This window comes from Primulina tabacum, chromosome 12 (assembly GCF_025594145.1).
Source record: "Primulina tabacum isolate GXHZ01 chromosome 12, ASM2559414v2, whole genome shotgun sequence".
Taxonomy (NCBI): domain Eukaryota; kingdom Viridiplantae; phylum Streptophyta; class Magnoliopsida; order Lamiales; family Gesneriaceae; genus Primulina; species Primulina tabacum.
Window position 1 is genome coordinate 32,534,694 of NC_134561.1, and position 13,887 is coordinate 32,548,580.

The window sequence follows — 13,887 nt, forward strand, 5'->3', positions numbered from 1 at the left end:
ATTTTAAACGGTTGAGCTGATAGGCGTTCTGAATTTTTTAAGCGGTTGAACCGTTACCTGTTATACATAGAACTTTGCATCTATTTCCTAAAACAGTCAAATGTTATTTTGATTTTGTCGATCACCAAAACTTTTGGGTAATAATTTCTTAACGAAATATGCACTATCATAGTTATGTCAATCAAGTTTTATCTCCCACAGACTTTAATTAAGCCAATGTATGTGTTTTCCTAAACATATCTTCGACAGATCAATTAATATGCACTTGGTTAATTAATCCAAAGATATATTGATTTGATTGATGTTGAATTAATTAAATTAAATTTACAGCTTTGTATCAGCTTTATTAGTAAAGATTTTGGCCGATCGATAATTTCTTTGCAGTGTGAATCTTGATTTTGTAATGTTTCATAAATTGGAAATTACATTTGTACGTTTATAGAAAAGATACCAAATAAATTAATAAGAAGGAAATATATATATATATATATATGTGTGTGTGTGTGTGTGTGTGTCTGTAAGGCCCGAGATTTTAATTACCGTAATCCGAGATTAATCTGAAATGATTTATTGATTAATTGAGATGATTATGGATAAAACGGATCAGACCGGGAGAGCCGAAAGAAGATTTGACATTTTGTGCAAGAAGAGTTCGGCGCATATGCGCGACGTGTATGGGCGCACATGCGCGAAGAAGACAGAACCATGCGCGCACATGCACGGAACGTCCAGAGAGTTCGGCGCACATGTGCGGCGGAATGCGCACACATGCGCGGGACGTCCAGAGAGTTCGGCGCACATGCGCGGCGGAAGGCGCGCATATGCGCGAGTATTGAAATGCCGAGACAGTAGGTCTCGCGCATATGCGCGACTTGGGTGCGCGCATATGCGCGAGCAGTCCAGTAGCCAACGTTTGAAACAGAAGCTTTGGCGTATATGCACCGGATTGAGGCACGCATATGCGCCAGTAGTTGCAAAGCCGAGCATTGAGACCAGTAGGTCTCGCGCATATGCGCCATTCGGAGTCGCGCATATGCCCGAGACATGCAGATTGAGGAGTCGCCACGTTTCTTTGGCATGCAACATATGTTTTATATATATATATATATATAATATAAATGTTAATTCTCAGAAAGAATCGAGGGAGAAGCTCGAGGAAAAAAAAAGGGTTCCAAATCGTAGAATTTCGATTTTTACGAGATCCGCCCGTCTGATTTTGAATCCGACTTCAGTACTAAGTTCCTATCAACGCAGGCTACAACTGGACGTAAGTTTTGTTACGTTTAGATACGATTTGAAATTATGATGTTGTCAGAATTGAATAGGAATCATATATGGTGTTTCTGATACAGTGGACATCGTATAATCGAAGTCAGATTAAAGAACAGACTGGTTATGTAATTGTTATGATTTTTGGAATTGATTAATTGAGATTCGATATCAGATTTGTATTGTTATTGAAATTATGAGTTGCACCGATATTGATTATGAGTTCTGGTATTATATCTGTGGTGTTGGAATTGACGGGGTTATCGAGACTGTATTATTATGTCGTCGAAACATCAGTTGATTGATATTCATCAGATTCGGTATTGGTTGAGATGGTATTGTGGTATCATATGTCGATTGGCATTGATCAGATTATGTTTTGATTTGAGTATTAATCAGAACAGGTTTTGAACTGAGTTATATACTGATATTGTATCTATTCCATTGTCATTATCAGATTGGGTATGGACATAGTTGACTTTAATACTTCGTCTTCGTCGGACCGAGAAGATAAATGTATAAATTAATGTTGAGTTGGGATTGCACAACTCGAGTGAGGTTTGGCTCGAGTTTCCCTAAATCACATACTTTACCTTATTGTATTGATTTGATTGATCTACTTGTTCTCTTGATGATAGACAGCAGGTATTAGACGAGTAATCTTGTGACAGAAGCGCCTGATAGTGGTGGGATCGCCACGGGCACATTGCACGATGTCACAAGATAGTGTATTGGCGATAGTGCCAAAGTCTGTCACCGGATGATTGGCTATCGATGTGGATAGAAATGTGGCTTCTTCTATTACTGGTGATCGGTACTGTATTGATGTGGATAGAATGTAACTCTTCTATTACTGATGATCGATATCATATCGATGTGGATAGAATTGGAGTTTCTTCTATTACTGGTGATCGATACTATATCGATGTGGATAGAATCAGAGCTTCTTCTATTACTGGTGATCGATACCCTATCGACGTGGATAGAACTGGAGTCTTTTCTATTACTGTTGGTCGATATGGGAATGCTAACATCTGGAACCGGGATCCCTAGACTAGGATTGAGTCTAGTCTTAAATTTGGAGTCATTAGTCTAATTGACAGTTTATATTGATTTATGTTGATTATGTTCCTGAGTATGATACATATCGATTTATGTTCCTGATGATTGTAATATGATTTATTCTTGATATGGATTTATATTCTGATCTGAATACATGTTAGACATATCTGTTATATGCTTTTATATTATTTTTATGATTGCATGTATACATGATTTATACTGAGAATGTAATTCTCACCGGAGTTTATCCGGCTATTCTCTTGTTTGTATGTGTGCATGGCAACAGGTGGGATAGAATCAGGGTCAAGAAGAGAAAGAGGCTGGACTAGATAGCGTGGAGATCCGGGCTTCGAAGCAACTTAGGATTCAGCACTGAGATATAGTTGAACCTAGTTGAATTCTTGTAGATAATAAAAGATTTGTATAATTATGTTTAATATGTAATTTGAATTGAATTACATTACGTTTCCGCTTTGTATTTTAAAAAAAAAATTTAGACCCTGTTTATTATAATTGTTTGAATTATTCCTAAAGACGATTAAGGAATTAATTAGCGTCCGGGTCCCACAACAGGTGGTATCAGAGCATTAGGTTCCAAAACAGTAGGTTCTTGAGATTGAGATAGAAGAGAGTGAGCGGGGTAGATTGAGTTTTCTTTCCTGCTTTTGATTGCTAGCATGTGACTTATTATAATGTTGACTTACATTTTGTATGCTAGCATGATATTATGTTTACTGCTTTTAAATACATGTTACCTGAATACCTGAGTTGATTTGGTAATGTGTTTGATTTGAAAATGAATCAGAACCAATTCTTGATCAGAAGGTAAGCTGATCAGGAAGGGATTGAGATTGATTTATCTCATGTGGTACTAACCCTTCTGGTAATCAGATATCCCTCCAAGAAGAATTCGAGAATTGGGTAGTACTTCGATTGATCAGATGGATGAGACAGAAACTTTGATGGAAATACAGTTGAAGAAATTTCAGTCTTTTCAACCGCCGATTTTGAGGGGTACTGAGATGTCCGAAGAGTGTCAGAATTGGTTAGATGACATAGAACTGTTGTTTGATTTGCTTAAGTATTCAGATGAACGGAGAATTAAACTGGTGCCCAATCAGTTACACGAGGTCGCTAGGAGTTGGTGGATTACAACCAAAAGAGTATTAGAACAGCGGGGTACGGTGATTACGTGGGAAGTCTTTAAAGCTGAATTTTTTCGAAGATTCTTCTCAGGATCGTACCGAGAGGACAAGAGAGCAGAGTTTGAGAATTTGAAACAGGGCCAACTGAATATTGAAGAATATGTTGCTAAATTCTCTACTCTACTGCGTTTTGTTCCTCAGATAGCTGGGAATGATGAAGCTGTAGCTGAGCCGTTCATCAAAGGATTGAATTCAGAGATAGTTGCATTGATAAATATGCAGCGATCTTACCATTTTGCTGATACTTTGAATAAAGCAAAAAGAGCTGAGGCGAGTTTGATTAGACAACAAGAAAGGTTGTGTGCAATGCAACCCCAGACATAACAATTCCCTCTCCGATTGGATTGTGGCAGTACGAGTGGGAAGCAAGATTTGCTGAAAGCTCGAAAGAAGCCATTCAAGAAGTTAGGGAGTGGTTCCTCTAGTTCCAGTTGTTCGAACTTGAGTTATACTGGAGTTTACTGCAGAATGTGCGGAGGAAGACATCCCACGGAGCAATGCCAGGGAGTGACTAGTAGTTGCCATATATGTCGACAGTCTTGACATTTTGCAAGAGTCTGTCCACAGAGAGTTTTCCGCAGATTTCAGGGAGCTGGATCATCTGGGTGTAGTGATCGAGGAACCGACCCAGGACACACGTGATGATATAGTGGCAGGTAATAATCTTTTATGATTATGTTGAATACGTATTGATATATACTAATGCATTCCCTACGATTATCTTTGACTGAGTTGTATTGATATATGTTGTACCTGCTGGGTCTGTATTACTGTAGTATTGATCTTTGTACCTTTTGGGGAGAGGAATTGATATCAGTGAATTCTGTGATATATTGTGTACTGCAGTAAAAAGAGAATGAGATTGAATTAGATTGTATTGTACTTGTGTTATCTGATTCTGACTACATTATTGATATTAATATGCTAACAAGTACAAAACTATTATAAATTCTTGCCAAGAGATGGTAAGATTCGGACCTGAAATGGCCGATGAATGAATGATATACGGTAAAGATTCTCGATTTTGAATTCCTTGATATCCGTATTATGTATGATTCGATGATTATCGAAAAAAATGGAGAAACTCCTTATGTATTCAGTTGATTACTGAAGTTGAGCCTATCTGAGAATGATTTGTCAGTAGCAGGAGAGTTGCTATAGTCGTTCCAGATGAAATTCCAGGTTGTCTTAGCCTTGATTTGATATCAGGTATGAATTTCATTTTAGGCTTCTGTACAGAATGATATTGATTGAATTGAAAGAATTGAAATGTCAGTGAGAAAATTTACTGCCTGAGAGTTAGAGTTACATCTGATTATGTGTTTCTCTGGGAAATACTTCAGTTCTGTGTATGGGTTGATAAATCATGTGTTCCGAAGTGTTCTGATGATCTTATGCTTGTTTTATCTATGATATTTTGATATATTCGCAGCGTATGATTGATTGAATCGAATAGTTGAAATTTGTATTGAATATTCTGGGAACTGAGATTGTTGTATACAGAATTGTTCGGCTATGAATCCAGATTGCAACAGATTGTATTCAGAGTCCGTGATATCTGAAGATAGTATACTGATTGATTGTAGCACAGTTGAGACAGTGATCAGATTGTTCAGAACTTGATTTCGATAGTCAGAACAATGTGTCAATCAGAATACCAGGTAGGTAATGCTTTATTTTATATAATTAGCTGATTTGTTTGTGCAAAATATTTCGAATTTGAAATGACAGGTAGTGTCAGAGGCACACAGTAGTAGATTCAGTATTATTCTGGTAACAGGAAATGTGTGATAATTCGAACATACAGTTTTGATGTAAATAAACGAAATCAGTTATGTCAGAATTTGTATTGAAATGTCTAAATCGCTGACAGATGAAGACAGGAAGATAGAAACCAGGAAATTGGTTATACAAATTATCGATTCCTGAATAGAAATAGGAGTATAATTCTATGGATCTGGTGATAGATTTACCGAAATCGTGCCAAGAACGTACCAGGATATGGTTATGATTGAACGATTGTTCAAATCGGCATATGTATATTGTACAGGATGACGTACAGATATGACAAGACGATTGAGAGGTATGTCAGAAAAGGGGTCAGATTGTATTGAATGCCAGAGTTGATTATATCATGCCATGATTTTTGGTTGATTTTATACTTTTGGCAGAATGTATAGCATGATTTTTATCTATGGATTATAGATTGACGGATAGTCGGAGCGAACTATCTAGATACTGGAGGATATCCAGGAACTGTAGTGCTGGATTTTAGCACTAGTGACCTGATGTCTTGTCACTTTATGAAATATTGTACACTAATAGCTATTAGATGAATATCAAAATAGTTTTAGTCGAGGTATTGTATAGTAAGAACTGAGGATTTTCTTCGTAGGGGGATGATATTACGGTGATATCTGAGATTGAATTTGAGAACAGCTGACGATATTGATTGGGTATGAGCTGTTGATTGGTATATACGGATGTTGTATAGCCAATATTTGCAATTAATTTTATCAGAATGGTTTGATAGAATGAATTTTCTGAAGTAACCTCTAGTATACATTTCTTCCTTATCTGAATTGATTGCCTGTGATTTCGAGGACGAAATCATATCTTAGAGGGGGAGAAATTTAAGGCCCGAGATTTTAATTACCGTAATCCGAGATTAATCTGAAATGATTTATTGATTAATTGAGATGATTATGGATAAAACGGATCAGACCGGGAGAGCCGAAAGAAGATTTGACATTTTGTGCAAGAAGAGTTCGGCGCATATGCGCGACGTGTATGGGCGCACATGCGCGAGGAAGACAGAACCATGCGCGCACATGCGCGGCTTGAATGCGCGCACATGCACAGAACGTCCAGAGAGTTCGGCGCACATACGCGGCGGAATGCGCGCACATGCGCGGGACGTCCAGAGAGTTCGGCGCACATGCGCGGCGGAAGGCGCGCATATGCGCGAGTATTGAAATGCCGAGACAGTAGGTCTCGCGCATATGCGTGACTTGGGTGCGCGCATATGCGCGAGCAGTCCAGTAGCCAACGTTTGAAACAGAAGCTTTGGCGCATATGAGCCGGATTGAGGCGCGCATATGCGCCAGTAGTTGCGAAGCCGAGCATTGAGACCAATAGGTCTCGCGCATATGCTCCATTCGGAGTCGCGCATATGCGCGAGACATGCAGATTGAGGAGTCGCCAAGTTTCTTTGGCATGCAACATATGTTATATATATATATATATATATATATATAATAAACGTTAATTCTCAGAAGGAATCGAGGGAGAAGCTCGAGGAAAGAAAAAAAAAGGGTCCCAAATCGTAGAATTTCGATTTTTACGAGATCCGCCCGTCTGATTTTGAATCCGACTTCAGTACTAAGTTCCTATCAACGCAGGCTACAACTGGACGTAAGTTTTGTTACGTTTAGATACGATTTGAAATTATGATGTTGTCAGAATTGAATAGGAATCATATATGGTGTTTCTGATACAGTGGACATCGTATAATCGAAGTCAGATTAAAGAACAGACTGGTTATGTAATTGTTATGATTTTTGGAATTGATTAATTGAGATTCGATATCAGATTTGTATTGTTATTGAAATTATGAGTTGCACCGATATTGATTATGAGTTCTGGTATTATATCTGTGGTGTTGGAATTGACGGGGTTATCGAGACTGTATTATTATGCCGTCGAAACATCAGTTGATTGATATTCATCAGATTCGGTATTGGTTGAGATGGTATTGTGGTATCATATGTCGATTGGCATTGATCAGATTATGTTTTGATTTGAGTATTAATCAGAACAGGTTTTGAACTGAGTTATATACTGATATTGTATCTATTCGATTGTCATTATCAGATTGGGTATGGACATAGTTGACTTCAATACTTCGTCTTCGTCGGACCGAGAAGATAAATGTATAATGTTGAGTTGGGATTGCACAACTCGAGTGAGGTTTGGCTCGAGTTTCCCTAAATCACATACTTTACCTTATTGTATTGATTTGATTGATGTACTTGTTCTCTTGATGATAGACAGCAGGTATTAGATGAGTAATCTTGTGACAGAAGCGCCTGATAGTGGTGGGATCGCCACGGGCACATTGCACGATGTCACAAGATAGTGTATTGGCGATAGTGCCAAAGTCTGTCACCGGATGATTGGCTATCGATGTGGATAGAAATGTGGCTTCTTCTATTACTGGTGATCGGTACTGTATTGATGTGGATAGAATGTAACTCTTCTATTACTGATGATCGATATCATATCGATGTGGATAGAATTGGAGTTTCTTCTATTACTGGTGATCGATACTATATCGATGTTGATAGAATCAGAGCTTCATCTATTACTGGTGATCGATACCCTATCGACGTGGATAGAACTGGAGTCTTTTCTATTACTGTTGGTCGATATGGGAATGCTAACATCTGGAACCGGGATCCCTAGAGTAGGATTGAGTCTAGTCTTAAATTTGGAGTCATTAGTCTAATTGACAGTTTATATTGATTCATTTTGATTATGTTCCTGAGTATGGTACATATCGATTTATGTTCCTGATGATGGTACATGTTTAGAATAGAATTTATTCTTGATATGTATTTATATTCTGATCTGAATATATGTTAGAAATATATGTTATATGCTTTTATATTGTTTTTATGATTGCATGTATACATGATTTATACTGAGAATGTAATTCTCACCGGTGTTATCCGGCTGTTGTCTTATTTGTATGTGTGCATGGCAACAGGTGGGATAGGATCAGGGTCAAGAAGAGAAAGAGGCTGGACTAGATAGCGTGGAGATCCGGGCTTCGAAGCAACTTAGGATTCAGTACTGAGATATAGTTGAACCTAGTTGAATTCTTGTAGATAATACAAGATTTGTATAATTATGTTTAATATGTAATTTGAATTGAATTACATTACGTTTCCGCTTTGTATTTAAAAAAAAAAAAATTAGACCCTGTTTATTATAATTGTTTGAATTATTCCTAAAGACGATTAATGAATTAATTAGCGTACGGGTCCCCACAGTGTCTATATTTAAAAATTCAGATTCTCTTTAAATATTTGTTGTAATGTTTCATAAATTGGAAATTACATTTAATAGAAACGATACCAAATAAATTAATAAGAAGCATATATATATATATATATATATAATATATATATTTATATATATATATATATATATATATATCTGTGTGTGTGTGTTTGTCTATATTGAAAAATTCAGATTCTCTTTAAATATTTGTTGTAATGTTTAATAAATTGGAAATTACATTTAATAGAAACGATACCAAATAAATTAATAAGAAGGAAATATATATATATATATATATATATATATATGTGTGTGTGTGTGTGTGTGTGTGTGTGTGTGTATTGAAAAATTCAGATTCTTTAAATATTTGTTGTAATGTTTCATAGATTGGAAATTACATTTAATAGAAACGATACAAAATTATATAAATTAATAAGAAGGAAAAAAACACACACATATCAATCAATCCATCCATATATACACTTAAAAATCATAGCAAAGTAAAGAAGGAATTGAACTAATAGAATTATGTTACAAAAATAAAATATTTCCTTTTTTTAATGATGTGAGAACACACGGTCGCTATCTGTCGGCGTATATTGGGTAAAGACTCGGACTAAAGCAATAGTTTGTAAATCGCGTTAATCATGTAAACTATTGAAATTTTTTTACCAAATAAAATTATCGGCAAAAAGAATGAAATGAAATTATATTTTTATTTTATACAAATATCTAATATTTAATATACACACGATGCGTGCGTCATGCTCGATCACTAATGATAATTAAAAATTAAACCAATAACTGTCAAAATTCTCCTATTTATAGGTGCTAATGTAATATAATTATTTCGGCATTCAACGAATAACACTGCAACAAACAACCGAGGGCGAGGTACCAAATCTTTCCGTATACGTGAGCTTTGAGGAAGATTAACCTATCATCTCTAGAGTAATTTTTTTACGTTAAACGGCGTCCCTTCCGCTCGGCAGTCCTAAATTACTAAGGCCGACTTTCGTCCATACTCGACGGTTGGATCTTGCAGTCAGGCGTCCCTTCCACTCAGCAGTCCTAAATCAACAAGGCCGACTTTCGTCCATGCTCGACGGTTAGATCTTGCAGTCAAGCGTTCTTTCGCCTTTGCAGAAGATGGTCATTTTCTGATACATGAACGTAATGCTGTCGTTGCTTCTTTATTGTACTTACCAATGTCAGTTTTCTGTTTGGGAAAAGCCTTTTTTGGTCCACTAATTTGCCTAATTTGAGTTTTGATACACTGACTTTGAAATTTAGCAATCAGACTAAAATAGCCAAAAACTAAAGTTAGTGTACGAAAACAAAAATTTAAAAATTTAGTGTACCAAAACCCAAAATTAAACAAGTTTGTGGACCAAAAAAATCATTTTTTTTTCATTTTCCTTTCTAAATAAAAATTATTTTCCCTATCCTATCCTGTTTTAAGATACTCAATCAGCTAGTAGTTACCAGCTGATTCTGTGTACCTATGTTTTCATTAAATTAGAGATCCACGACTTGGAATTTTTCAACCCAGATTGGCAAAATATCCTACTATAAATGGGTTTCTCTCCTTTAAAAATACATGTCCAAACCATAATCTTGGTCTTGTTATATTTTCCCATTTCTTTGCCATGAGTACTTCAGGTAATAATGAAGATCAAAACCCAACAAGAAAGGGTAAAGGTCGTCGAAAGGTGCTCATGGCAAAGGTGGAAAATGAAGCTAATCTCCATGTTACGTTCGTCGAAAAGGCGTAATGGATTGTTCAAGAAAGCCAGTGAAATTAGCACTCGTTGTGGTGCTGAAAGCGCCCTAGTCGTCTTCTCTCCCGACGGCAAACCATTTTCCTTGGCCGGGCACCGGAATGTCAAAAGAGTTATCTCCAGGTTTCTTGATGAAGATGATCAAAACTCTCCCCCAACAGCTGATGAATTAATAGAACTCGAGAATGAATTTATCATGATTGCAAATGCAAATGCAGAATTGAAACAAGTTGTAGATCAGATGGACGTCGTGAAAAATCAGGCAAAAGAACTAGAGCAGATCGAGAAACGATTGGGTAAAATCAAAGAAATCAAGGACTTTAACTACCATCAGCTCGATGAGTTGAAAAAGGAGGAGTTCGATTTCAACAATAAACTTGAGAAGTAAGAGGCAAGACATGAAATTTTCGGCACTCAGTATATTTTTGCAAAAACCTTGTGAAACAGTTTCACGGGTCGTATTTTGTGAGACATATCTATTAGGTTTTATTGACTTTTATGTAAATATCGGTATGGTTGACCCGTTTCACAGATAAAGATTCGTGAGATCATCTCACAAGAGACCTACTCGTATACTTTTCTTCGTTGTGGCCCAAATCTTGGCGCTATTAGAGTTGGTGTCTAGTGAATTAATTACTTGTGGCTTAAGTTTTATTGATTTTTATGTAAAAATAATATTTATTTTAATAATATTTTATGGTTTTATCCAACTATTTCATTTACTTTATCTGTATACTCATATAAGCTGCATAGATTAAGTCCTTCATTTTGTCCGATCAAAACCTTCCGTCGCGACTCGAAGTTGAGGGAGTTTGGCGTTGAGATTTTGAGCTGTTTCTAGATGATTCTTGGTATTTTAGCTTGGGTTCGAAACTTAGTATATTTTTTCAGCCAAGGATTCGATGTTGGGTACGAAATTTCTGTCTGGTGAAAATTTATTTAATAAATATAGGCCTAGGATTCGATGTTGGACGTTCAGGTTTATTGTTTTTGTAGTGGTTGTGTGATACCTCTTGTCTTACATCTTAGAAATTAAATATTTATAATGAGTTTATAATAGGCTACAATGAACTTCTATAGTAACTTGGGTTAATCATTTTCGTAAAGCAATGACGAATACGAAGTAGTTGTTATAGAACTCATTGTGCAGTCACGCGGGCGCGGAGGGGGCTCGGGGAGTGATAGGTTGAGTTGATATAGATATGTTACGCATATTTATCTTTTATTATGTGTTATTATTTGAATTGTGTTTTGTTGTTGCCTAATGCTTCGGTGGAATATATGTTCCTTTGTTATATTTTATGTTATTTAGAATAGGGTGTGACATTTATTACATACATCTCGAGCAATATAATTCTTGTTTAACCGTAAATTGTTGTATTTGACACTTGTTATTTATCTCGGGATCATGGTGTGGTTTTTAGGCCTTATATTGATGCACTTGAGACCGTAGATTTTATTGAGCATTCCGCCTATTAGTGCAATCTTAGGGGTGAGCACTGAGATTGTATCATATGGTTCTATTTCTTTTTGACATTATTGTTTTATCGTTGATAGTGGTATGAAGCCCGATTAGTGAGTGTTTGTTTTAGCACAATATGTCAATGTCGCCTACTTAGATAGAGGCGGTTTAGTTGCATGACGATGTGGTTCTCTCGTGTGTTGGCTCGAGCACCATTTCTATTGTTATTATACCATTAGTTGCCTCCAGTTATCTCGTTTAAATTGAGCCTACTTACAAGTTATTCCATAAATTTACATTTTATAAATGATTAATCCAACACAAATTGAATATGGACATGTAAAACCAAATAACATGCATGCACAATATTTTTATAATTTTAGGGTTCTTAGTAAAATCTTATTTTTTTCAAGAATAATTAATTTTTAACATATATTAGTATTATATATATGGCATTCGAACCGATGGATCATATCTGCTGAACAACGGCCAAGCAGTTATCCACCATCTTTAAGTAATGGCCTGAAACTTTGGCGAGAGGATTCTCGACCCCGAACTCGGCCAGCGCGTCGGTGCTATAAGCCGCGCTAAGGTGAACCTTAAGTGTCCCCATATCATTAACTTCCAGGGCCTTGATGCTCCTCAAGGTCCGAGATCGCAATGTCGTAATCCTCGGTGCAAGAAGCCAATATCGACTCACGGCTCTGTAGCTTCAGGAAAGAAATGTCCGGCTTGATGAGGTTGGACATGGACTAGATTTTCTTGGCTAGTTCTAGTCTCTTTCATGGCACCGGCGGAGCAGGGCCGATCCTAACAATATTTGGGCCTGAGTCTAACTTTTAAAAAGAGACATCTGAATCATAATGTGTGTTCATATTTTTTTAGTTTCATAACAATTTTTCAAATTAAATCAATAGGTTAAAGACAATATAAAAAACTAAATGAATAAAAATATCAAATATGTCCAAAATGATCACTAAAAAACAACACGCCTAATAGTTTTAGAGCTAAAAATACTAATCAAGTCTGTATAATCAATTTGTTCAGTAATTTCTTCTCAATCGATAACATAGCCAATCCATTCAATTTTTCTTGTGACATGGTTGATCGGAGAAAAGTTTTGGATGAGCTTTTACCTTGAGAAACTTCGCTCTGCACTTGCTACTGTGACCGGGTTAGTCAACAAGATTTTATAAGCAATATGAGCATTTGAGAAACACATACCCATCCATTTTCTTCAAGTAATTCACTACGTCAATGGTCGATTTTGCTTCTCTTAGTAATGAGCACCTCAAGAATGTCAACTCCGAAAATGGATCATCCCCATTAATATCAGAACAACCCTTATGAGTCAAAGAATTTTCAAGATTCTTGCAAGACCTCAACAAGGTTTCATCGTCTGCACGTTGTAACCTCTCTAGATTGAACAAAAAACCAAATGTTTCTTCATATTTTTGAAACTGTTCAAATCGAGCTTTCATAGAAGAACGAGCTTGATCGATTTTAAAGAGAAAGTTGTTAATTCGAAAAGATTCTGCAGCTGACTGTATCACTTCTTCACTGTTACTTTCAACAAATTGTTTCTTTCTTCGAATAACACGTTTCTCTCGAAATACAGCTTCAATGCCCATCTCACATGCCATTTCTTTAGCTTCAACCATGGTCTTATCGTAACCATCTTCTCTAAATTCTTCAAGAAATAAAACAATTCCTTGTAAAAGTTTGATAGCAACATCAATATCCATATTTTCATATTGAAGAAATTTGCTCACAATGTTGATAGCATGATTGTTGTACCAAATTACCACACCAAGCAAAAATTCAAAATTCTCAAGTTCATATAATGCTAAGGACTCAGCTTCACTCTTCGTTTTGGGATCTTCACTATCATTTGCCAAGTCATACAAAACATCTCTTTTTGTGCAATTTGCTCCTTTATAGGTTTAACACTTTCAACATGACTTTCCCATCGTGTTTGTGACAATGGCTTAATTGTCAAACCGTTCACTTGATCTTTGAAAATATTCCACTGCTTGGTAGAAGA

At 36.3% G+C, this 13,887-nt stretch overlaps 1 protein-coding gene across 1 annotated transcript; it reads left to right on the plus strand.

Moving 5' to 3' along the window:
• The first annotated feature begins 10,268 nt into the window (after nt 1-10,268).
• Nucleotides 10,269-10,769, plus strand: LOC142520356 (agamous-like MADS-box protein AGL62). Its single transcript, XM_075623352.1, has one exon. The coding sequence runs from the start codon at nt 10,269-10,271 to the stop codon at nt 10,767-10,769; it is 501 nt and encodes a 166-aa protein (XP_075479467.1).
• Nucleotides 10,770-13,887: the final 3,118 nt, after the last annotated feature.

Bases quoted from the DNA above. Each gene is read 5' to 3' on its own strand.
- LOC142520356 (XM_075623352.1), top strand. From the start codon at position 10,269: ATGAAGATCAAAACCCAACAAGAAAGGGTAAAGGTCGTCGAAAGGTGC.